Source organism: Oncorhynchus masou, chromosome 29 (assembly GCF_036934945.1).
Source record: "Oncorhynchus masou masou isolate Uvic2021 chromosome 29, UVic_Omas_1.1, whole genome shotgun sequence".
NCBI lineage: Eukaryota > Metazoa > Chordata > Actinopteri > Salmoniformes > Salmonidae > Oncorhynchus > Oncorhynchus masou.
In genome coordinates this window covers 41,391,580-41,417,967 of record NC_088240.1, presented here as the reverse complement: position 1 = coordinate 41,417,967, position 26,388 = coordinate 41,391,580, and the positions used below count along the sequence as shown (strand labels likewise).

General features: G+C 42.5%; 1 protein-coding gene across 3 annotated transcripts in view; it reads left to right on the top strand.

Moving 5' to 3' along the window:
- Nucleotides 1–236: 236 nt before the first annotated feature.
- Nucleotides 237–26,388, top strand: part of asic4a (acid-sensing (proton-gated) ion channel family member 4a) — a 99,500-nt gene continuing 73,348 nt past the window's right edge. For all 3 annotated transcript variants that reach the window (XM_064944934.1, XM_064944935.1, XM_064944933.1), the window contains exon 1: nucleotides 237–1,342. In XM_064944934.1, the coding sequence (XP_064801006.1) occupies nucleotides 767–1,342 (576 nt within the window). In that variant the 5' untranslated portion in view covers nucleotides 237–766. The remainder of the gene's footprint in view (nucleotides 1,343–26,388) is intronic.

Below are 26,388 nucleotides of genomic sequence, written 5' to 3'. Positions count from 1 at the left end.
AATCTCTGACAGATGCTTCAGTCGGATCAATAGTCTTTCACTTTTTTTTGTTCCAAAGAGGAGATTGATTGCTAGGAGTTGCCTGGTGCTCCTTTCCACTTCTCTCACTCCTCCTCATTGTTCTAATTAGGCATTCTCTGGGGATCTGAGGGGGGGGGGGGGGGCATTAAAAACTAGTGACACCCAGCAATTCTCATAAAGAACCGGATGTTTGGCAGAACAAACATTGACCCTAATTTATTATGGTCAAGGAGTAAGACCGTTTCAAACAAGTGGATTAAGCAGGAGCGGGCTGTGGGAAGCACAGTGACGTACAACGGGGGAAGTTGCAGCCCGCGCCAGTGAGGAGGAAATAATCACAGTGTTGCCTTCTCATGAATTATTAAGTTGCCCCCTGCCTCTTTTAGCTTGACTCAAAATGCTGCATTTTCATCTGTGGGTCTGAAGCGGAGAGCAAGGGTGTTTTTTTGACAGCTGTATTACTGCTGATAAGCAAGACTCTGCGAGATGATCAAGTACTGAGACACGCATCCAGAACAGCAGCACAGCAGCACTATTCACTATGAGCAGTGGCAGTCAGTAGCAGCAGCAGGAGCAGTAGCAGCACTAACAGCAGCAGAAGCAACAGCAACTCTCTCGTGCCTTTTTCTTCTTCTTTGTGGAGTTGTAATCTGTTCTGAGGACAACAGCCGGAGAAGACGGGACAAGTAGATCAGGGCTGACAGCTGTCATCAAAACAACCCCAAACGCAGAGCTGGCTGCCCACATGCCGATCGAATTTGTTTGCAAAATCAAATTTGCAGAGGAGGATGAGAAGCAGAAAGGCAAGCAGGATGGGGACAAGGAGAGCCTGATTGAGGAGAGCTGCTCACCTCCAGCTAAGGACCTGGTCGGCTTCGCCAACTCCAGCTCTCTCCACGGGATTAACCATATCTTTGTCTCGGGGCGCCTGGGCATTCGGCAGACCCTCTGGGCACTTGCCTTTTTGGCTTCTCTGGCACTCTTTCTGTACCAGGCGGCAAAGTGTGCCATCTCTTACCTGGAGCACCCTCACGTCACCGCTCTGAATGAGGAAGCGAGCCCTGAGATGGTCTTTCCCGCTGTGACCATCTGCAACATCAACCGCTTCCGCTTCTCTGCTCTCACCGACGCCGACATCTACCACCTGGCTAACCTCACAGGTCTACCACCAAAAAACAGGGATGGCCACAAGCCCACTGATTTGGACTATCCTGCGCCGGACATGCAGGACATCTTCAACCGGACAGGACATCAGCTGGACGAGATGCTGAAGAGCTGCAACTTCAGTGGACAGAACTGCTCTGCTGAGGACTTCTCTGTGGTAAGTTGAAAAGTTTCCCAAAGTAGCTGACATACCTGTGTCTTGTTCTGAGAAAGAACATTTCATTCCCGGGTTCTTCTGAACTAAAAAAACATTACAGATACTGAAAACACGGGGCATTAGAAAAATAAGTGCACATATGTTTGGAAGTTAAATATTCTGCATTTGATCAAAAACACGGATCCTTGGACACTTTTCTTGTTTTTGCAAAGCACCTGGAGGCATGAAAGATAAATGTTGGACTCGGCTATATACTTTAAAGGCAGTGTAATTTAAATTCTCTGTGTTTTAGTGTTACTTCAAGAGCCATGTGCTTTTTACTGGGAAAAGCTTAAATAAATAGGATTCAGAGCTCTGTGTCTCTGTTATCTTTCGTCATATACAGGGGAGCAACAGTTCTCTAATGATTTCCTAGCGTTTGAGAATGTAACGGCATGGAACAACGGCTCTGGCTGCTCTCAAGAGAAAAAATGTTTGCAACTGAGAGAGTACACGGCCACAAAATTACCTTTTAAAAGCTAACTTCTCTCTCCCTCACACCCTCCCTCTCTTTCTCTGTCTGGGATTGTGGCTCCCTAGCTCTCACAGCTCTTGTACCTTTCAGGAGGGAAGGAGTAATGTTCCACCAATGTTGTATTTCAATCTCGCTGCTGTTAAGATGAAATATTTAGAGACAGACATACATGATTTTTGCATTAGCCAGATTGACTAAAAGGAATTAAACCATTTCCATAAGCTTCTCTCACATCCAGTCATGTCCTCTCTCTCTTTCTCTTTCTCTTTCTCTTTCTCTTTCTCTTCCTCTTTCTCTTTTTCTTTTTCTTTCTCTCTCTCTCTTTCTCTCTCTCTCTCTCTCTCTCTCTCTCTCTCTCTCTCCCTCTCTCTCTCTCTCTCTCTCTCTCTCTCTCTCTCTCTCTCTCTCTCTCTCTCTCTCTCTGTGTGTGTGTGTGTGTGTGCATGTGTGTGTTGTGCACTATTTATTAAAGCCACAGTCCTGATAGGAGATGGATTTTTTTCCCTCTCTCAAGGAGGAACAGGAATATGCAATTGCTTTAGTGATGATAAAGTACAGGTGTCAAGTGTTAATAGGGTCTGTTGAACATTGATATGCTCACCTTCCTGAGACCCAAGGATTCTCTCTTATCGTGGTATTACACCGTTTTAACCTTTGATATGCCAAGTTACGGACCAAGGAAATAATGACGTGTCCTCCGTGATTTCTGTGGCTGTTGCAATGTATAGGCAGCTTTTTTTCCTCTTTGTAGTATTTCTGATCCTAAAGAATCACTCACATAGACATTTTACTACCCCTGACATGTACATTTAGTAAGATTTTACATTTTACATTTTGACATGCCAAGGGAAATGCCATGCATCCCTAGGGGACCAAAAAGATGGGTAAAGATGGCAAAACACTGGCAGCTGTGGAGATGTGATTCCAACAGTTTGTTATGCACTCGGGTTCAAGCTACAGTATTTCTACACCAGCTGATGAGAACGTCCTCTAACACGTTGACAGTCACTTCTCGCGCGGTACATTAATTAGGGGAGGATCGTGACGTTCAGGAATGGGGCTGTCCCGTGTCAGCTGTTGAAACCTTGCTAGTTCTCTTGGATGGGGAGTGACTTCAGCACAGATTTAAGATCCAAAAGAAAGTTCCTTAAGTTGCTATTCTTTCTCTGTATAGCTCTGTGGTCGGCATTTGGGGGAGGGGGGAGGGGGGGGCTGTCAGTTAGATTTGTTACAGGCTTCCTACTTCTTCCACGCATGACATGTCATTTACTGCACCCCCAAGGGCAGCAGAACTTGGAGGGAGCGTCCGTGTGAGGAGCCAGTCAGCCTGGGTTGGGAGCTCTGAGTGAGGGCAGACAGGGATTGGATGTGAGGGATGTGCTCTAGCTAGCTAACAGATGTTAAGCCCAGCCAAAGAGTTTCTTTCACACGGCATTTACTCCACTTTTAATGTGTGCGTGCCTCTGAGGTGCGTGGAGCAACAGAAGTGTGCACCACAGTAGCTAAGGCTGAATATTAAACTAACTCAATTGAAGCATGGTTATTACGGTTGAAATGCTATCAATCACACGCACACTAATACACTGACACGCACACACACACACACACACACACACACACACACACACGCGCGCACACACACACGCGCGCGCGCACGCGCTCTCCATCTCTCTCTGTACACGCATTCATTCTTCTTCTTCTCATTGATTTGCATTTATCGGGATTGCCTTGTTACACAGCGTCGTGAGTTTCAGTGGATCGTTTGGAGGTCTCCAGATGTTTTGTTCCGGTAATGACTAAGATGGTGCTCAGGAGAAGAATCTGATGAATAGTCTCATCACAAGGCCTTTGTCGTTGAATTGTTTTTTACCTCAAGAAACATTCTGTCTGTCTTTATCCTTTTACTGCAGTCGGGTAAATCAGGGTCAGGTACAAATCACCAACAAATCTACTTTGAAACAAAAGTGTACTCAACTCACACACATGGTTAGGGGCTAATCTGTACCATGTCAGATATGGAGTTGAAATGTATTCAATTTTGAGTTTGCATCCCAATATGACACATTACAGTATATACATCAAAGAAGACTGAAATATAACAAAACCGTTTGACATAGAAACATCGGATTTTCAGAGCAATTTTTTTAAATAATGTTGATTAATTATAAAATTATGAAAAATACGAATACATTCCACCCATGAAGCTACTAGGTCATTTGATTGCAGGAAAGAGATACTACCTTGAAACTGCCATTTTGTTTTGATCTTTTTCTACTGTTTTTAAGAAATGGTCTCTCACAACACTTGAATGGTCTCAAGATAGACACAAACACAACCTTTTATTGAAAAATAAGTGTGTCACTGTACGTCTGAATCGTGTGCTTTGAAAAGCAATAATTGGAAAGGGAAAAAGGAACTCAAACCATGCATTTGCGCTCGAGGCACTCAAGACCCTACCAAGATAGAGATACATAGCAATTTATTATACATTCTGGTGAAATGATTGTTGAAGGAAAATAGGCATAGTTCAAAACCTGTGTCTTTGTCATCCAAACACAGTAGCTCCATGGAACCATATCGTCAGAAACACCTTGGATGAAAGTGGACTATCAAAGACCTGTTGTTATTTTTCAGAAGATTGATAGGTGTATTTTTAGGAGCGGTTCTTCCTCACTGAAAGGAAAATGCAAAGAAAAAGGCAGCTACTAGCATTGTCGTATTGTTTTAGTTGTACAGATACCCAACGTTAGCCATTTCCAGTCCATATTCAATTCACCAACCCGTTTTCCATAGAGGTCTTGTTGTTTCATATTGAATCGAAGAATGTGTTGACTGGTCAACACATAGAAAAACAAATAGATGATCGATTTTAGGATGCGATCGTACATAATTATGCATCAAAATAATTTGTTTCCCTTTAATACCTTTGCAGATTGGTAGCATTTGTTTGACTAGCATTTTCTGCCATTTTTGAATAATAAAAAAAGTCATGTTATTGACTCAGATGAATTCATCAGCACCAGATAGAGCGAACTCAACATGCCTTGACGCTTCGTTGTTCATTTTGGTAACCTCAGGATAATTGTTCATTCGTTGTGTGGCGCTATCGTGTGGATCTGGCAGAGAGCCTTTGGCTTTTTAAACAGGATATTTTGGATTTGTTTGCTCTCTGTCGGCTCTGTTTGCAGCTGCATTATCAGATTTATCTCTCAGCCTGGACAGAACCCTTCTGCATATATTCATGGGGTTAACTAAGTGGCGTTGGACTTGTAATGGTGTGCAGCAACCTATGAAACCTGGGTTAACGCAGTCGCCATTAAACCCCCCCCCCCGTCTGCAGTTTGTCAGTCCTGCGTGTTAAGTCTTTGTTGAGAGGCTGCTGTGTTTTAGTAGAAAGTTAAAAAAATTGAACGACGTGAACCTAAATGTTTGACTATTCTTGATCTCCACCTCATCTATTTTGATCATATTCTAAGGGTTGGAACAAGGATGATGCAAATCAATTGTATGCAGAAGGGTTCGGCAAGCATGTAATGGTGATGCTGTTTTTGATCCTTACCGAGGCTGACAACTGCCTAACTTGAGATCTGGGGGCTTTGTTCATACAAGCTCCAGTGAATTTCCTATAGGCAAAAACTCCCAGTCAACAACAAAAGGCACTCTCTAGATCTGATTCCTTTGTGTCGTCCTGTGAGAAGTTTTCCCATGAACAGGTGCTCTGTGTTGTGTCTCTGTGTGGCTGGCACCCACTCTCTCCCGGGGTGGCATGTCTCTTTTGTCTTGGAGTGAGTGCTGCACATGACGCGCAGGAGTATGTGAATGACAGTTCCCCCAGTGGGTTCAGCGTCTGCCCCCCCCCCCCCCGCGCCCCCCTCCCTCCAGCCCCCAGATAGAGACAGAGGACTGGGGACCAGGGAAAGTGACCGCTTTTCTGGAGCTCCATCTGAAACAGCCTGTCAATTAGCTATCCAGTTCCACTGCTGTGGGCCTCTTTCCCTCCAGTCTTCGCAGCTTACCATGCTACTCCACATTTGATGTACAGACTCACTCTGAATTCAGAGCCCGTCTTCGGTTGGGATATGAGCAGCTCGCCAGACCAATGCACAGCCTGTGTAGTTATTGCTCCTACACGTGTAAAGAATACCCCAGTTGATCCCATATCATGCTGCTCTGATGGGGGATATGTGAAGAGCACAGTCGGTGGAACCTATTTCAGCCCTGTCCCACACACTGTCCTCCTCCACACTGCCACACTCGCTGGAGATGAATTACAGTAAAATTGGTCGGCTGCTTTACTCGATATGCATCATCAACATCTAATCAGATAAATCCCACCTGTGACCAGTTATTGTATGATACAAAACCAAACAGTTTATTTTTTAAGGGGGGGATTTGGCTTTTTTTAATCATTTCTGATCACATTTAAAATGTCTTACCTCTGCAATGTTTGGAGCACTAGGCTGTATATCAGATGAAGCTAGAGCTTAGGGATGGCTTTTAACTCCACGATAAAGGCTTCTAGTGCTCTGGTGCAGTTAACCCCCTCTAACCTCTGGGAGTCTTTACTCACATACACACATGTCTCCTTTTGATAACTAGTACACCAAGCTGTTGGTGTGTGTGTGTGTGTGTGTGTGTGTGTGTGTGTGTGTGTGTGTGTGTGTGTGTGTGTGTGTGTGTGTGTGTGTGTGTGTGTGTGTGTGTGTGTGTGTGTGTGTGTGTGTGTGTGTGTGTGTGTGTGTGTGTGTGTGTGTGTGTGTGTGTGTGTGTTTCATCACCGGCTGAAGGACTTGATTCAACAAGATTGATAATAACCCCTAACTTTGTGGCCCTCCCCCTTCCAATGGATCGATAAATCCTTCAGTCAGATTGCTTCCCATCTGGTTGCTGTATTTTGGGCCGAGTCTCTGCTGCATTTGTTAGTGCTGCCAGAGCCCATGTTCGAGTTAGATTTGAACATCTCTATTAGAAGAAACACAGAGTTGTTGGCCAAACTCGGTCAATATGCCAGACCTTTCCTCATTTACATGTAAAGGGCGCTCCAAAGGTCTAGTACTGCTACGTATTGAACCATGAGCAGCCATTTCCACACCTCATACAATAGTGGGCTGAAAATACGCTCTGCATTCTCTATGTATGTTTTCAAAAACGGTGTAGTAAGACTGCATTCCAAGTTGCTCCCTATTCCCTTTGTGTGAGCAGTAGTCCACTATACAGGGAATAGTGCACTAAGTAATGCGCGATATAGAGAATAGGGCGTCATTTGGGTGGCAGCCTAGGTGATGATGACGAAAGCTGCTGACCAAAGATGCACTGTAAACTCGTTCCTTTCTTCAGGGGAGCAAGCCGTGAGAGTCCCCGAAATACATTAGTGGAAATGCGTGTGAAAAACGAATCAAGCCTGCTTTTAGGCCACACCAGATAATGGATGTGTGCCTCTCATTTCCTTTTACCAGTATCACTTAATTACCTTGAAGGAGGCAGCACATTTGAACATTTCAAAGAGATTTCAACTGTAGAAACCATTGTGGCTGCGATTTGCATTGGAAATGTCATTGATCACTCGGACTACCATTCAGCGGCAGGAAATAGCAAGGAGCACAAATGTCACGGTAGCATATCTACCCCCAGCGCTATCTGTGTCTGCATGAGGAACTGCCCGTGCCTGGTGTATCTGCTTGGCTAGAGAATTGGCTTGCGTCCTGAATTATGTCTAATGTCACTTGGCTCGGCCCCCTCGCTGATCTTTCGCGTGTGTCCTGGCCCCACACTTGCAATACATTATCGAGCGGGATTTCGCAAACATTTGATCTCAATTGCTGTGCCAAGTGTATATCATTCTTTGCATATTTGCCACTATTGCTCAAAAGATTGACGCAAACCAGGTATGCCCTCTATTGACCCGCAGTGCCGTTGGGTGCCAGGTGTGATATTCTGTCTCCGATCTATTAAACCCTATCAGTGTCCCGAAGACGACACTGAACCTAGAACCCCTTCCCCCGTGAGAGAGGTTTGGTAAAACCATAGTGTTATGGCTACATTTGAAATGGCTGTTAACGGATTGTGGAATGGTTCACAACAGTTACATTTGAGCCAACTGCAAATACACTGCCTGGGGTTGACCCCGCACAGACATCTTGTGTAATCATAAAAATCCCTTTTGAGTCATGTCAAAGCTTTCTGAACGATACGGTGACGTAGTGTAATGGAGAATTCCATTACGGTAATGCGGATGCCTCCCAGTTGTCATCGTAGCAATCCTTTGCTAAGAGATGTGATCAAAATGTGTGCCTGAAGTATTCCTTGCAATTGCGTATAGTGCAATATAGGCTAGACTCTGGAAACCACTACGGCCTGATTTAAAAAGCATTTATAGTGAAAAGTTTGCACCCTTTTTTAGTTTACGATGGGAATTTAGCTTTGTCCCTCCTCCCCTAACATCAGCTTTGTCCCTCCTCCCCTTAGAACATCAGATTTATATGGTGGTGCACGGTAACTGTAAATTGATATCTGTTACGTTGAGTGGAAAAAGAGGGATTATATTTCAACAAAGTAAAGATGGAAATAACCTTTTGAAGGTACTTTAGTTACTAATACCTAACAATAATTTAAAACAAGGGGTTGAATACATTCAAACAAAGTAAAGAGAGAATTTCTGAAGGTAGTTACTTGAACAAGGTTTTTACAGTACCTTGAATAGAGTTATGCCCACACGATTTTCACGATTGTTGGTATATTTCTATTTCTGTACATAGGCTAATCTTTCCAGACAGACAATTTCCCCATGTGCCAGATGTGGAGATGTGATGTTGACAAACCACTCGACCTTCAGACGCACAAAAATGCCACCTGATTTATCTCCCAGTGCTTGATTTCCCACCTCTCATTTTGTCATCCTGCTAGTACATTTCACTTATGAAGTGCTTGAGGTGCAGGAAATACATTACAGTGGAAGGAACTGCACCAAAAAAGCAACCAAATTACTTCCTGTTAGATTCCAATGTGATATTAATAAATGCTTTTTGTTGTGGATATACACACATTTACACAACTTAAAGTAAACAAACCGTTTAATTCAGATTACATGACTGGAGCCAAGACCATTACTGTGCTTGGTTGGTTCCTGGGTGGGCCGGACAGGGCCCGGACCGTGTCCCTCTGGGCTGTGGTGGGATGGTCTGATCTACTCTTCCTGGCCTTTTCGTCGTCTGCCTGACACAGGGCTTTCACCTTGTGTGCGTCTCAAATGGCACCATGTTCCCTGAACCGTGCTCGACATTTGACAAGAGCCCTATAGGCCCATATGGGCCCTGGTCAAAAGAAGTGCAGCATATGGGAAATAGTGTGTCATTTAGGATGCTGCTCCTGGATTACAGTCTCTTGAAGTGACATTTGTTGATATGCTGTTGATCATGTCTGGATCCAAGGTTGTGACCGTATGTGATGGAGCAAAGGCATCCAGCAGCATTTAGGAGGATGGCCTTTAATTCAGGGTTGACGTTCAGAAATGATTTAGATTGAACTCATATGAACCCGGCTGAAGTAGGAGGACATGTCCTTCAGAAATAGTTTTTCAGTTCTGCTAATCATCCTCCCCGTATGTTATTACCTAAACTAATTATACCACATTTTTCTGAATGTACATTTTTTTTTGTCTTAATGAGTCAGATAAGCGGCAGTCCTCGCTTTAATAGCAGTGTTTGATGTGCTATTTGTTGTCTTTGTTATTGTACTCCTCCTCCCTGACAGTGTTGTCAAGATTTATTCCGTTTGTCCTAATGTATGCTGTTGAGAAGGTTTTGCGCATTTCATTGTCAATAACGTGAAATACGGCCCTGCTCCCTAAATGACGTCTCCGTTCAATAACCTATTAAAGTTGAAACACAGATAACTTGGCACGCACCAGGAAATGTCTGCGGACATTGATCCAGTGGGGTGAGGACCTCGTGGCTCCGATTAACACTGCTGTCCCTAGAGGGAAGTCCCTTTGGCCATTGATAGCAACACTGTCCTCATGTCCTGGGTTCCCCTCATGGCCATAGGAACATTCTTCTTCATGAGGACCTAAGTTGGAAGTCTAAAAGGGGGAAAAGAGATACTTGGACATGGGAGAGTCCTGCCCACCACCAAACACTGTTTCTGAAAACGTATGCCAAGTGAAGAGCCTACTGCTTTGTCTCTGCTCACATCTTTATCATATATTTTTCACCTTTTAATATCAACATCACACCAGTTAGATACTGTCGGTGAAATCCAATACACATGACTGCCTGACTTTTCTTTTAAAAGATCAGAGCAGATTCTGTGGTGAAGCACCTTGTATTTTGTTGATGGTGAGATGCATAAAACAAAGCACTTATTTTAACAGCAAAATTCACAGCACTTTTGATGATCAGCACTGTGTGTGTGTGTGTGTGTGTGTGTGTGTGTGTGTGTGTGTGTGTGTGTGTGTGTGTGTGTGTGTGTGTGTGTGTGTGTGTGTGTGTGTGTGTGTGTGTGTGTGTGTGTGTGTGTGTGTGTGTGCATCTGATAGGAGCACTTGAATGTAAATACTCTAATTAGAGCTTCTCCGTTTGTGATTTCCTCATCTAAAGATAAGTTAAGATCATATGTCCTTTCCTGGGAGAAGAATGTAAATCACTTTTCCTCTAAATGCCCTCGGGACACACCAAAAAAAAGATATATCTTTTCAAATTTGTGATTTCATCCATTTCATTACAAACACCGTGATAAGGGCATCACTTAGAATAAATATGCCCATTAATGAGGTATGGCATCCCTTTCTGTCCATGTTTACGTGTGTCCTTGACATTCTCTCTGAGGCGGCATCCCCAAATAGCAACCTATTCCCTATATGGTAGTGCACTACTTTCGACCAGGGCCCCATGGCCTTTGTCATAGGGCTGTAGTCAAAAGTAGTGCACTATACATGGATTAGGTTGCCATTTGGTTACCAAGATTTAGAGTAAAGGAAGGATGGTATAATAGCATGCTTCGAAACAGATCTCCAATGTCCAGGGAAGAAATAAATGTCACGCCTCTTCACTCACAAATCACCACACTTTTTTCCCTTCGTCTTTGACCTTCACCGTCAACTCAGTTCTATGGGAAATGAACAGGATGCTAATGTTTCATTAGTAGGTGTACCATAATGAACGTTCTCCCCTGAGACTGCTTGTATATTTTTTCCATATTAGCTATAATGCCTCTTAACTCTTAACTGACAATTAATTAGCAAGTTGAGGTAATACGCTAATATATAAATAATCACCACGACATTGAGGGACATCAGGGAAGATAATGTGCAATAGGACCTGAGATATAGGAGTGAGATGGAGATCTATTCAACGAGACTTGTCATTATAGAAAAAAATTGGCTGCTCCTTGTGCCCGAAAGAGGCCTTGACAATATAATTTATGCTCGTGAATCCATTTTATTCTGGAATATTGATGATCTAATAGCTATTATCATACTTTCTGAAGAGAGCTTGGGGTATTATTCGACAGCTCCTGAGGAAGCGCAACAGCTATGGATCGATATCAGCAGAGTACTATACATGACTATGTTATGATCATACACTCCAGCTACAGTATAAAGGAGAGGAGAATGGCTGATTTGAATGAGCGCCACGCCCCTTGGCATAGCTTTTTCTTCCCAAAGTGGTACTCAGTAAGCTCAGTGGGAAACAGAGTGGTCAGCGAGATTGCGCTTGTCCCTTGCTGACCACTTCTGTGCTGGACCAGTTGGTTCGGGAGCTAAATTGGAGCCACCCCGTGTGCCAACTTTCCATATGCTATTGGAGTGTTCCAAACGGGGGCAATATCCGCCTTTCCTTTCCTGCCCCTCTGACTCCGCTTGTATTGAAGTCAAGCAGATTTCCTACTCAGAAAGAGCACCTTTACACAATGGATTCACCCTTTAGTAGGTAGACATCACAAGGCACCGACAGAACTGGACTGCCAGTCACTGCTCTCTATCTCTATGTTAAGGTGCATGGCATCTTTCAGGGGGGAAACGGGCCTGTTTGTGGCATGTAACGTTTGTTCATAAACAAATGTTTAAAAACTATACATTTGGGAGCATAATATTTATTTTAGATTTGGATCGCAAGCGAACAACGAATCAGAAGTGAATTATTCAGCCGTCCACAAGATTAATATCATGTACTTTTTGCTTGAATAATTAAACGTCCCGCTGGATCAATTGAGTTAAGGAAGGAAAATCAATCTGAAACCAGCATCGTATCAAGTAGGTAAAATGATGCTCAGGAGAAGTCACCTTTAACCACGCGCCTCGTTCAAATGCAGATCATGTCGGATGAAGACCTGAGACCTCTTCACACGAAACATGTATACAGATAGACACTGAATAAATAAAGGCCTTCTTTCTCCCAAACACTGGAATAAGTTGCAGAGGATTAGCATCTCATTACAAAGGAGTGCTGTGAATTGTGGGCAAAGGGGCGTGAGGGAGCAAAAAAAGGGACCGGGAGAGTCTCCTCTCTGAATACGAAAGAGGTCGTGGACGCTGGGTTCCTCCCGGGAGCGCTGGATAAACATGCATTGACTATGGATTGACACCGCAACAGAGAAAATGTGCCAAAAATGGTTCTGTTATTGCGGCAAACTTGCTATGAGACATGATTACACTCCCTGCTTTAGTTCCGTCCGAGGTGGTGCATCCAGGTTGGACATTTCACAGCAATAACTCCCAACCTAAACTGTGTGAGCTGTTTGAGTAAACACTATCTCCCGAGACGTTGGGCGAGACAGTTTGCCACAAAGCTTACAAGTCTCCTGCTGCTGGCCAGTCTGCGTTCTGTGCCATGAGCATGCAATTGCCCTTGATTCCACTCCCCACTGATAAGTGTACACGCTCAGTCGTGCAGCAAAGACTCGTTGACAGTAGCTACGCTGCATCTGATTCTGAAGGACAACGAATACGCTCTCCCTAATTTGGATATTGTTGTGTTTGTAGTTAGTTGGATAAAGCAGCCCAATGATGCAGTTCTATCTTATTTTCAAGTTGCTTATGGGAAAACGTCCAGTCTGTATTCCTCTCAACTGTTTGATGAAACTTGGAAGTGGGTCTGCTCAGACTCCGCTGCTCCACTCCCCACGAGAGCTACACTGGCCTGTATCCTGGCTGATTTGGTAGGCAGATGTCTCAGGGCAGTGTGTGGGAAGGGTAGGAGTGAAATCCTAGATGGCCTCAGTGACAGACGGCGTCCCATTGCACCACTTCAAGTGATACAAACAGGATCTTCACAAAAGTGAGTTAAATTGCATGGTCACGTGACGTTACACTTGCATCTGAAAAACTCGAAGCAATTTCCTTTCACCATTGAATGGGGAGTGAGTTGTGATTCACACAACTCATACATGTGTTGACCAGTACACAATGGAACCAGGGTATATCAGTAACTGTGATACATCAATTATAATGTATGGATCAGAATACACCACTAGAGTAAGGGTGAGTTTTCTCCCACAAAGCTGCAGAATTGGAGATGTAGGAATATGTCCGTGTCTGTCTTCTCCCTATGATGGCTACCTTGCTGTACTTATCTGCTGTTGTATACAGTGCCTTCGGAAAGTATTCAGACCCCTTGACTTTTTCCACATTTTGTTACGTTACAGCCTTATTCTAAAATGGATTAAATAAAACAATTTCCTCAGCAATCTACACACAATAACCCATAATGACAAAGCAAAAACAGGTTCTTAGAAATGTATGCAAATGTATTAAAAACAAAAAACAGCAATACCATATTTACACAAGACCCTTTGCTATGAGACTCGAAATTGAGCTCATGTGCATCCTGTTTCCATTGATCATCCTTGAGATGTTTCTTCAAATCCATTGGAGTCCACCTGTGGTAAATTCAATTTATTGGACTTGATTTGGAAAGGCAAACACCTGTCTATATAAGTCCCACAGTTGACAGTCCATGTCAGAGCAAAAGCCAAGCCAGGAGGTAGGCCAAATTGAGCAATCGGGGGAGAAGGGCCTTGGTCAGGGAGGTGACCAAGAACCCGATGGTCACTCTGACAGAGATCTAGAGTTCCTCTATGGAGATGTGAGAACCTTCCAGAAGGACATCCATCTCTGCAGCACTCCACCAATCAGGCCTTTATGGTAATGTGGCCAGACGGAAGCCAATACTCAGTGAAAGGCAGATGAAAGCCTGATTGGAGTTTGCCAAAAGGTACTTAAAGACTCTCAGACCACGAGAAACAAGATTCTCTGGTCTGATGAAACCAAGATTGACCTCTTTGGCTTGAATGTCAAGCGTCATGTCTGGAGGAAACCAGGCACCGCTCATCACTTGACCATTACCATCCCTACGGTGAAGCATGGTGGTGGCAAGCATCATGCTGTGCGGATGTTCTTCAGCGGCAGGGACTGGGAGACTAGTCAGGATAGAGGGAAAGATGAACAGAGCAAAGTACAGAGAGATCCTTGATGAAAACCTGCTCCAGAGCGCTCAGGACCTCAGACTGGGGCGAAGGTTCACCTTCCAACAAACCAACGACTCTAAGCACACAGCGAAGTCAACATAGGAGTCTCTGAATGTCCTTGAGTGGCCCAGCCAGAGCCCGGACTTGAACCCGATATAACATCTCTGGAGAGACCTGAAAATAACTGTGCAGCGATGCTCCCCATCCAACCTGACAGAACTTGAGAGGATCTGCAGAGAAGAATGGGAGAAACTCCCCAAATACAGGTGTGCCAAGTTTGTAGTGTCATACCCAAGAAGACTTGAGGCTGTAATCGCTGCTAAAGGTCCTTCAACAAAGTACTGAGTAAAGGGTCTGAATACTTATGTAAATGTGATATTTCATTTTTTTTATATTTTATTAATTAGCAAAAACGTCAAACTGTTTTTGCTTCGTCATTATGGGGTATTGTATGTAGTTTGATAAGGGGGAAAAAACAATGTAATCAATTTTAGAATGAGGCTGTAACCTAACAAAATGTGGAAAATGTCAAGGGGTCTGAATACTTTCCGAAGGCACTGTACATCTTACATTTCCTCCCCATAGCAACTCCCGTTCTAGCAACATGTTCACCTGCAGGGGTGGATCATTCCTTAATCCCCCGACAATCCACTAGCATTTAGTGTGTAGGATTACAGGTGGGAATGCAGAATATTGGTGATGACCTTGGTAAACACTGACAGGATAGACTTTTTTATTAATATTGCTGAAGTCAGTTGAGATTTTATTATTTAAATTACACCAGCCATTATCACCTTGGCTGCTGTAGGTTAATTCACCCCCGTCAATCTACAAACGCATAGCCTATTAGCTACACATTTGTATTGTTATACCCCTGAAAGATGGGAAATATGAGAAATGATTCACACTGGCACGTAGCTACTGTTCAGTCAGTTGTAATGATGAATTGCATAAATTCCTCAACTCTTTACATACATATCTCTTTTGTCAAATTACATAGCGTTCACATTTGTATTCCTAGGCATTACTAATTAATGGAGTACACAGATTATTGTATTATCACATTCACATGAACTATTAGAATATGACTTACAATTCTGTAATATATACATATATTTGTTTTTAGTTGAACCTTTATTTAACTAGGCAAGTCCATTAAGAATAAATTGTTATTTACAATGACGGCCTACCCCGGCCAAACCCGGACGACGCTGGGCCAGTTGTGCGTCGCCCTATGAGACTCTCAATCACGGCCGGATGTGATTCAGCCTGGATTCCAACCAGGGACTGTAGTGACGCCCCTTGCACTGAGATGCAGTGCCTTAGACCGCTGCGTCACTCGGGAGCTCAAAGGAAGGGATGTAGTAGTCAAAGGTGGGTAATGGGTAAATGATAAACTCCAGTGGGCGATTGAGATGAGCCAAACAACCACCAATATAAACAAAAACGTATGACATTCTTACAACTGTATTGTTTGCATTTTAATGTAGGCCTAAAGGGAACATAGGCCATGTGGAGATGTTCATATTGAAGCATCAACAAACAAAATGTGTTCCTAACTTGTTTGATAAGATTAGTAGGCTAGATTAGTATATTTTCTCTGAGGACCCCACGCAGGAGGGCCCTGACCCCAAGTTTGGGAACCACCGTTCTCTCTCTCTCTCTCTCTCTCTCTCTCTCTCTCTCTCTCTCTCTCTGCTTGCTTCCCCTCTCTCTCTATTACCCATTTCGGACAGAAGGTGTGGTATTATTACCTGTAAAAATGTTTTACGGCAATGTTTAAATGATCCCCTTTCAAACAGCCCCTTATTTACCACGTTCTTGCAGGTATATCCCTTTTGTACATATCAGTAGGTAACAGGCACATTGGGATTGGTTGGGGGCAGGGGGGCGTTGTTTAACCAAGTGGGCTATTTGCATTTCAAATTAGGGAGAAACAATGGAAATGTTAATGAATTTACCTGCAAAAAAAGCAGATAATCATTCACATAGACCTGAAACCAGTATTTTGGTTAAAGGGCCTGTGAAAATGCAGGAATCATGACTAGGTCTTTAGGTTGGTCTTATTTTCAAAATGTTTTTTTTACCACCTTCCCCTTTCAGATAAATAAAAAAAACTGGCAAAAAGAAAGCAGGCATAGTACATTAGTGGGATTTCGGTCGGTGTATGAAAGGGATATCTGTCTCCTCTGCTTCCTCCTGCATGCAGCCTGCCTCAGCCTCATCACATTCATGTCTGTAACCTACTCTCTGTAAAGCAAAGTTATTATTATTATTTAGCAGCCTAATTTTTTTTGCTCCAGCTAAAATAGGCTTTGTTTAACATGAGCCAGCTAGAAGGAGGACGTCAGAGGCTAAGTAATACTAGCCAGAGCCCTTCAAAGATATTGCAATAGAAGTCTCTGCCAGCTGATACCCACCTGACTGTAAGCGACTATTTACTAGTTGTGCACTCCTTCTCCGAATGTATTTCTTGTTGGTTTTAAGGAATGGCTGTAGACAAGGAGGAAGTCGAGGGACGGTTTAAAAATGGCCTTTTGTCTGACGTTTCGCAAACTGTCAGCGTCTCTAACGTTGTTTTAGAGAATTTGGCAGTAACTTCAACCGGCCTCACAACCACAGACCGCGTGTAACCACATTAGCCTAGGACCTCCACATCCGGCTTCTTCACCTGCGGGATCGTCTGAGACCAGCCACCCGGACAGCTGATGAAACTGTGGCTTTGCACAACCTAAAATGTCTACACAACCTGTCAGAAACCGTCTCATGGAAGCTCATCTGTGTGCTCGTTGTCCTCTCCGGGGTCTTGACCTAACTGCAGTTTGGCATCATAACCGACTTCAGTGGGCAAATGCTCACCTCCAATGCCCGCTGGCACACTGGAGAAGTGTGCTCTTCACGGATGAATTCCGGTTTCACCTGTACCGGGCAGATGGCAGACAGCATGTAAGGCGTCGTGCTGGAGAGCGGTTCGCTAATGTCAACGTTTGTAACAGACTGCCCCATGATGACAATGGGGTTATGGTATGGGAAAGCATAAGCTACAGACAACGAACACAATTAAATTTTATCGCTGGCAATTTGAATGCACAGAGATACCGTGATAGAGACATACCCCAAGCGACTTACAGCTGTAATTGCAGCAAAAGGTGGCGCTACAAAGTATTAACTTAAGGGGGCTGAATAATTTTGCACGCCCAATTTTTCAGTTTTTGATTTGTTAAAAAATTTTGAAATATCCAATAAATGTCGTTCCACTTCATGATTGTGTCCCACTTGTTGTTGATTCTTCACAAAAAAATACAGTTTTATATCTTTATGTTTGAAGCCTGAAATGTGGCAAAACGTCGCAAAGTTCAAGGGGGCCGAATACTTTCGCAAGGCACTTTATATGTGTATATAGTTTATTTTATTTGAAAACATTACAGCGGTCCGGACCTCAGTGTCTTCATATGTAGTTACAGCCCTGGTTAGGTCTAGACTAGATTTCGACGATGAGGGCTTTAGATCCCAAAGACTGATGAGGTATGAAAGACGGGCAACTGCTCCTTTTAAAAATATTGACGATGGGATTTGTGAGGAATATTACTCCAGCATTCTCCCCACGCTCTCAACTTTAAGATCTTTTGATCACCCAACCTAGGAGACGTCCAACTTGTGATTTACCCTCCTTTTTTAAAATCCCTACGATCATCTATCTTATGCTTAGGATATGGAGTCTGGATTCTGCCTGTTTATTCTATCTTCCTGATTACAACAGGTTCCGGAGCTGTCTGTCTGGCCTTGCTAGCAGTCAGCAGAAGGCTTTGTGGGGGTGGGTGGGTTGCGGAGGTGGGTAGAGTGGGCGGGGTGCTGCTGGTTTAGTTGATGGTGGATTAATCTCCCACACTGAGAAATCAGCTCTTGTGTTCTCCCTCTAGATACTGGAACTTTGATCAAGCCCTTATGTGATTAGACGCTGACCCTGACATGACAGGCCCCAGAAAGTTTTAAAAGAAGGAAAAAAAAGAAGTAAAAAAAAAACATTTCTTCTGATCTGACGGGTAAACCAGGAAAAGTCTGAAATATTCTGAAGGTGTCTTTCCTGCCTCTCTCACATCGTCTTGCGGGTAATAAAGATTTAATGTATTCATTTTACTCTGGCAAAAATTGCAATCTATAATGACCTGACATTTTTTTTTTTTTAACTAGCCAGCAGCCTCATGATTTGAATGTTAACCAGAGTCCGCTCAACTCCAGGTAGTAACTAGTGGGAGAGGCATACTTTGAATTACACAGGGATTACACACCTGTGAATGCAGAGATGCATGTTTTGAATTCATCCGTATTATTCATTTGTTTATATTTTGCATAACATTTTTTTCCCCATGTTGCATTTTTATAGTATGTCAGAGGACTTTGGTTTTCTAGAATATTCTATGACTCATAAAATGTACAATTTGAATCAATGGCAGAAAGGAAGATGGAACAGACAGAAAGGTAGTCTCTTGTTAGTGGAATGGATATTAGTTGATCTGAATGTCAAATAGAGTAGGGTGAATTAGGAATAAGTGGGACACTTTTTGCATTTCATTCTCCTGCAACCTCTTACGACATCTATCCAGCATATTAGCCCAACACATGATACATTTCTGAAATCCTCAAGATTTTTTCACCTAATCACACAAAAAAGGACTAATGTTGATATTATATTCACACCCATTTGGACACACTGAGTCAAAACCATATTTTCAGTTTGAATTTGGTCAACTGGGACAGCAGGTTAGATAAAATGGGATAGTCTTAATTGTACCCTAACGATCATTCAATTACATTGTGTGTGATTAGGAAACATCTTGATCATGTGTTGGGCTAATATGTTAGATGGATGTTGAAAGAGGTTACAGAAGACAGAAGCACAGAAAATTCTGCTTGGTGCCATTGGTGCCAAAAATGAACATGATAACAGTATTAAATAACCAGAGCCCTGCCTAACCTAAGTACAGGGGGTCCTTAATGTAAACGGGATCTCTTTCCATTGGAAAAACCTATAAGATCATCACCACCTTAGCTACTCAGTGATGTCCTACTTTAGCTACAGTTGAAGTCAGCAGTTTACATACACTTATGTTGGAGTCATTTAAAACTCATTTTTCAACCACTCCACAAATTTCTTGTTAACAAACTATTGTTTTGGCAAGTCGGTTAAGACGTGTACTTTGTGCATGACACAAGTCATTTTTCAACAATAGTTTACAGACAGATTATTTCACTTATAATTCACTCCATCACAATTCCAGTGGGTCAGAAGATTACATACACTAAGTTGTGCCTTTAAAAAGCTTGGAAAATTCCAGAAAATTATGTCATGGCTTTAGAAGCTTCTGATAGGCAAATTTACATCATTTTAGTAAATTGGAGGTGTACCTGTGGATGTATCTCAAGGCTTACCTTAAACTCAGTGCCCCTTTGCTTGACATCATGGGGAAATCAAAAGAAATCAGCCAAGTTCTCCGATTTTTTTTTTGTAGAGCTCCACAAATCTGGTTCATCCTTGGGAGGAATTTCCAAACGGCTGAAGATACCACGTTCATCTGTACAAACAATAGTATGCAAGTAAAATCACCATGGGACCACGCAGCCGTCATACCGCTCAGGAAGGAGACACTCTCTGTCTCCTAGAGATGAACATACTTTGGTGTGAAAAGTGCAAATCAATCCCAGAACAACAGCAAAGGACCTTGTGAAGATCCTGGAGGAAACAGGTACAAAAGTATGTACATCCACAGTAAAACGAGTCCTATATCGACTACCTGAAAGGCCTCTCAGGAAGGAAGATGCCACTGCTCCAAAACCGCCATAAAAAGCCAGACTACGGTTTGCAACTGCACATGGGGACAAATATCTTACTTTTTGGAGAAATGTCCTCTGGTCTGATGAAACAAAAATAGAACTGTTTGGCCATAATGACCATCGTTATGTTTGGAGGAAAAAGGGGGATGCTTGCAAGCCAAAGACCACCATCCCAACCGTGAAGCACGGGGGTGGCAGCATCATGTTGTGAGGATGCTTTGCTGCAGGAGGGACTGGTGCACTTAATAGATGGCATCACGAGACAGGAAAATTATGTGGATATATTGAAGCAACATCTCAAGACATTAGTCAGGAAGTTAAAGTTTGGTCGCAAATGGGTCTTCCAAATGGACAATGACTCCAAGCATACTTCCAAAGTTGTGGCAAAATGGCTTAAGGACAACGAAGTCAAGGTATTGCAGTGGCCATCACAAAGCCTTGAGCTCAATCCTATAGAACATTTGTGGGCAGAACTGAAAAAGCGTGTGGGAGCAAGGAGGCCTACAAACCTGACTCAGTTACACCAGCTCTGTCAGGAGGAATGGGACAAAATTCACCCAACTTATTGTGGGAAGCTTGTGGAAGGCTACCCGAAACATTTGAACCAAGTTAAACAATTTAAAGGCAGTGCTACCAAATACTAATTGAGTGCATGTAAACTTCTGACCCACTGGTAATGTGAAGAAAGTAATAACATCTCAAATCTCTACTATTATTCTAACATTTCACATTCTTAAAATAAAGTGGTGATCCTACCTGACCTAAAATAAGGGAATTTTTATTAGGATTAAATGTCAGGAATTTTGAAACTGAGTTTAAATGTATTTGGCTAAATTGTATTTAAACTTCTGACTTCAACTGTAGCTATGAAGTGGGACAACGATAAAAAAAATGACTGAATTACAAAATACATTCATAAAATATTTGTTTTCAAAGGTTTTATTTTGATGCACCAGTAGTACATATGTACATATGTACATTTACATCACCATTTTTCATTGTGCACTATTTATGACAGCTTTGTTCTGTTTTGATGCTTTATGAAACTATGTCACTGACCTTATCGTGTGCTTCGCAGTGTGAGCTCCCTGTTAGAACCTTGCTCTGCCCACCTCTATGATGACACACCAATGAAGTAATGTGATTTTTATCATGTGATTTCTCTGCAAGGGCTTAGTAACAATAGTTTTGATTCTCACTTGTCAGATCAAGAACTGAACACATCAGGATTAAGCTGTCCCAGTATATATGACATCTCACTTTTTCTGAATTCACCCTATGTTATAAAACTACCTGATCGGTGTGTTCCGTCTATCTTTAGAGTTCAGTTCCTCCTTTCACCTTTGTTTGGGTTAAACTGCAACGCCTGAACTTCAGAGGCTGCATGCTAGCTGTGCCTGTGTCAGGCCTCAATGTATTAAGTTCAGTCTAAAGCTATTTAGCAGCTTTGGCATGAAAAGTCATGGAGATTAGAAAGAGGGTGGATAGTTGATTATTTAGCATTCTGTTTGGTTCTCCCCACCATGCCTGGAGTTGCTTAGAAGACTTGAAATGCCTGTCGGAATCTCTTTAACGTAGCTTTCTACTCCGTCCTCGGGTACCTCTATTGCTTTTTACCACATCAGCCTGGCCACTTTCCCATAATCTCCATTGGTAATGAGATCTAGAAGATTCAGGGCAATGTTGTCTCTACTGAGAAGCCCTCTGCAAAAAGGAATACTTCTTCCCACAGGCTATTATGGCATTTTGAGGGCGGTGGAGGTAAAATACTGGTTTAAAAAAATAGTACAAAAAAAAAAACATTATTTTAATGCAGGTACTACTAAGCTTCTTGGGTTTTACACCAAATATGTAAAAGTGAGTCATGCATTATGATTCTTAATTGATATTTTTAAACTTATTTTTTAACTTATTTCACTAGGCAAGTCAGAACAAATTCTTATTTACAATGACGGCCTAGGAACAGTGGGTTAACTGCCTTGTCCAGGGGCAGAAGGACAGATTTTTACCTTGTCAACTCGGGGATTCAATCTAGCAACCTTTCGGTTACTGGCCCAACGCTCTAACCACCTGGCTACCTTGATTACTGCATTGTTGTCTTTAGAGCTTGCAAGAAAGGCATTTCACTGTACTTGTGCATTTGCAGGAATATTATATATGTTTACAGGAATACAGTCCACCCCCCAAATTCAACCAAGCTTTCATATTACGTCGTGGTGATAGTGACCAATGCAGAACACAGAAAATATCCTTATATAAACAGATGGATATGTATTTAATATTCCATCCATCAACCTAACAATCAGTTCCAGTCCTTTTTATTTATTAATGTTCAAAACTTTTTGCACAAGAAATATACAATTCTATACAGACAACAGACCCGATTTTCCACTTAAGAAGTGTGTTCAGGGACCTATCTGGAGATTCACACACATTTAGTAAGCTTTCCTCAGCAACTCATAAGGGACACTGGCAGTACAGAAGATGTGAACGATACTCAACACAATTGGCCAAGAGATGGAAAAGACATTCAACCTCAAGGGATCCTCTAACATTAGCGCAGAATGAGAAAGGAGGTGTGTAGAAATTGATTGGTTTGCGGTCGGACATGTGGCCATGCAACTAAAGGCACAGGCTTATTTACTCAAACTACGTCCTCCAGAATGGGGGGGGGGGGGGACAACGTGATAATGGATAACTTCATCAAAATTGGATTTTGTTGTCCTTGATTGCATTTGCGGTTCATATCTCATTATCGACGTGTTGCATTAGGGCTTTCACCAGATGAACACAAACACTTTCCTCTCTTATTATCTGAATCATTTTGTAAGAGCACTGCATGGCATTGATTGTGTAAGTCTACTTTAAAAGAGACGGATGTAATTGCGTTGATTAAGTATGCCAAGGAGTTGACTATCTGTTAACCCCTTAGACATGTTTTTATGTGACCAACTCTAACATAAGCCTTCATGCTGCCTCCTTAGAGAGGGTGATAGGTCAGGATCTGTGTGTGTGTGTGTGTGTGTGTGTGTGTGTGTGTGTGTGTGTGTGTGTGTGTGTGTGTGTGTGTGTGTGTGTGTGTGTGTGTGTGTGTGTGTGTGTGTGTGTGTGAAATGTAATACATTATTCCAACCCTGTGCATCGCAAACAGAGAGCGGTTAGACATATCTTCACCTTTCCCTCTTTGGCGTTGTCCGTTGTTGCTCCCTTTTGTGACTTCACTCTCTTTTCAACAACAACAACAACATCCCTCGACTTAACTTAGCTCCACTCTCCTGCTGTCCATTCAATAGCCTGGTAAACCACGGCCTCCCACCCCAATGGAGTCCTAACGCAGTGTCTTCCCGGAGGGAAGTCAATCAAAGTCTCCCTGTAGTAAGTCATTTCTCCGGCCCTAACTGATCATTTTCCCTCTAATATCCCAGGCCCGGCTTCACACCCGGCTGATCAATGTCGTTGAAAATAGTGGACTGTCCATTCTGTCTGGGAGCAGTGGGGAAGTGAAAAACGGACTAAATGGATGACTTTGTAAAGGGAGGCGGGATCGCTTGTATATCCCATGGTTCCCTCTCAAAACACATTCCCGTCAGCTTCATCACAACTAAATTAGCAATTCAAAGTGCGGCCCGGGGGTTGCGAATGTTTATGTGGATGCCCAGTGCAATGAAGGTTCACATTTGTATTCTGTCACTGCTCTGTCACTCACTTGGCACTGAAGTTAGGAGGCAGCCCTAATTTTAAACCTCAAGCACTTCTACAGTGGCCAGACTATCTCCCTTAAAATAAAGGATGTAAGGTTCTCCTATCATGATCATTTCTTCTCTCATTACTTCCACTCCCAATGATATAAGGTTATCCTACAGTGAGAGTATTTTTTTCTGTCTCATTGTTTCCTCTCGAGCCATTAAAATGCATCCGTCAGAGAAACAGTTTATTTATTTATTTAAAAAAAATATTTTTTTTTAAGAAGTGCCCTTCATGAAAGTTGCAAAGTTGCACACCTTGCACTCCCAGTAAATTATGTGGGAGTTTTCCTTAATCATCTTAAACTGTGACATGATATGGGATCAATAATCCTAATTAGCACATCTAAAGCATCCCAAAGTAGTCATCAGAGTTTGAGATTATATTTTCAACCTCACTGATCAATTGGCTGTTTGAAGTGTCTTACTTAATAACGCTACAGTAACTCTCACCCTGTAACTTGCTAATGAAGGCTCCCGAGTCTCCCAGGGACATGTGTAGGTTCAGCTCTAAACCACTGCTTCCCACTGCTTATTTTTGCTGTGCATCAGCAATATCCACCATGGTCTTTAGGAAGACGTGAAAAGATAGCAAGTTATCTTGATTTTGTTTTGTTGCCTACTTATATACTGTGTAGATATACTGTATATATTTATAAAACCATTTTTTTTTTACATCCTGGATGCCAATTGGTTGATAGCAGGGAATTATTCACCACAATCCCCACATTTTCCGGGTAATGCCTGTTAAGAATTCCTTTATATTTATCAATGCGCAGCCACTGTCCCACAGCTCAGCCAGTCAGTTTATGAAAGTAATCTCCCCTGGAGAAAAAAGTGTATGATTCAAAACAAATCTTATTGGTCGCATACACATATTTAGCAGATGTTATTGCGGGTGCTCCAAAATGCTTGTCTTCCTATGTAGCTCCAGCAGTGCAGTAAGATCTAACAATGCACAACAATACACAAACATTTTTTTTAGGTTAAAAATGGAATTAAGAAATATAGAAATATTAGGACGAGCAATGTCAGAGTCCGGATAAATATATAAATATATATATATATATATATATATATATATATATATATATATATATATATATACAGTACCTTCAGAAAGTATTCAGACCCCTTGACCTTTTCCACATTTAAAGCCTTATTCTAAAATTGATTACATAGTATTTTTTTCCTCATCAATCTACACACAATACCCCATAATGACAAGCAAAAAAAAAGGTTTTTAGAAATTTTTGCACAAAAAAAATGAAAAATTTAAAATGGAAATATAACATTTACGTAAGTATTCAGACCCTTTACTCAGTACTTTCTTGAAGCACCTTTGGCAGCGAGTCTTCTTGGGTATGATGCAACAAGCTTGGCACACCTGTATTTGGGGAGTTTCTCCCACTATTCTATGCAGATACTCTAAAGCTCTGTCAGGTTGGATGGGGAGCATCGCTGCACAGCTATTTTCAGGTCTCTCCAGAGATGTTAGATTGGGTTCAAGTCCAGACTCTGGCTGGGCCACTGAAGGAAATTCAGAGACTTGTCCCGAAGCCATTCCTGCGTTGTCTTGGCTGTGTGCTTAGGGTCAATGTCCTGTTGGAAGGTGAACCTTCGCCCCAGTTGGAGGTCTTGAGCACTCTGGAGCAGGCTTTCATCAAGGATCTCTTTGTACTTTGCTCCGTTCATCTTTGTCTCTATCCTGACTAGTCTCCCTGTCCCTGCCGCTGAAAAACATCCCCACAGCATAATACTGCCACCACCATGCTTCACCATGTTTCGCCTCCAGACATGACGCTTGGCATTCAGCAGTTCAATCATGGTTTCATCAGACTAGAATCTTGTTTCTCATGGTCTGAGAGTCTTTAGGTGCCTTTTGGCAAACTCCAAGCGGGCTGTCAAGTGCCTTTTATTGAGGAGTGGCTTCCATCTGGACACCACCATAAAGACCTGATTGGTGGAGTGCTGCAGAGATGGTTGTCCTTCTGGAAGGTTCTCCCATCTCCACAGAGGAACTCTGGAGCTCTGTCAGAGTGACCATTTGGTTCTTGGTCACATCCCTGACCAATGTCCTTCTCCCCCGATTGCTGAGTTTGGCAGGGCAGCCAGCTGTAGGAAGAGTCTTGGTGGTTCCAAACTTATTCCATTTAAGAATGATGGAGGGCACTGTGTTCTTGGGGATCTTCAATGCTGCATAATCTTTTTTGGTACCCTTCCCTAGATCTGTGCCTTGATACACTGGGTTTTTGATCTGACATGCATTGCCAACTGTGGAACCTTATAGATCCGTGTGTACCTTTCCAAATCATGTCCAATCAATTGAATTTACCACAGGTGGACTCCAATCAAGTTGTAGAAACATCTCAAGGATGTTCAATGGAAACAGGATGCACCTGAGCTAAATTTCAATTATCATAGCAAAGGGTCTGAATACCTATGTAAATTCGGTATTTCTGATTTCTTATTTTTTATAGATTTGCAAAAATGTC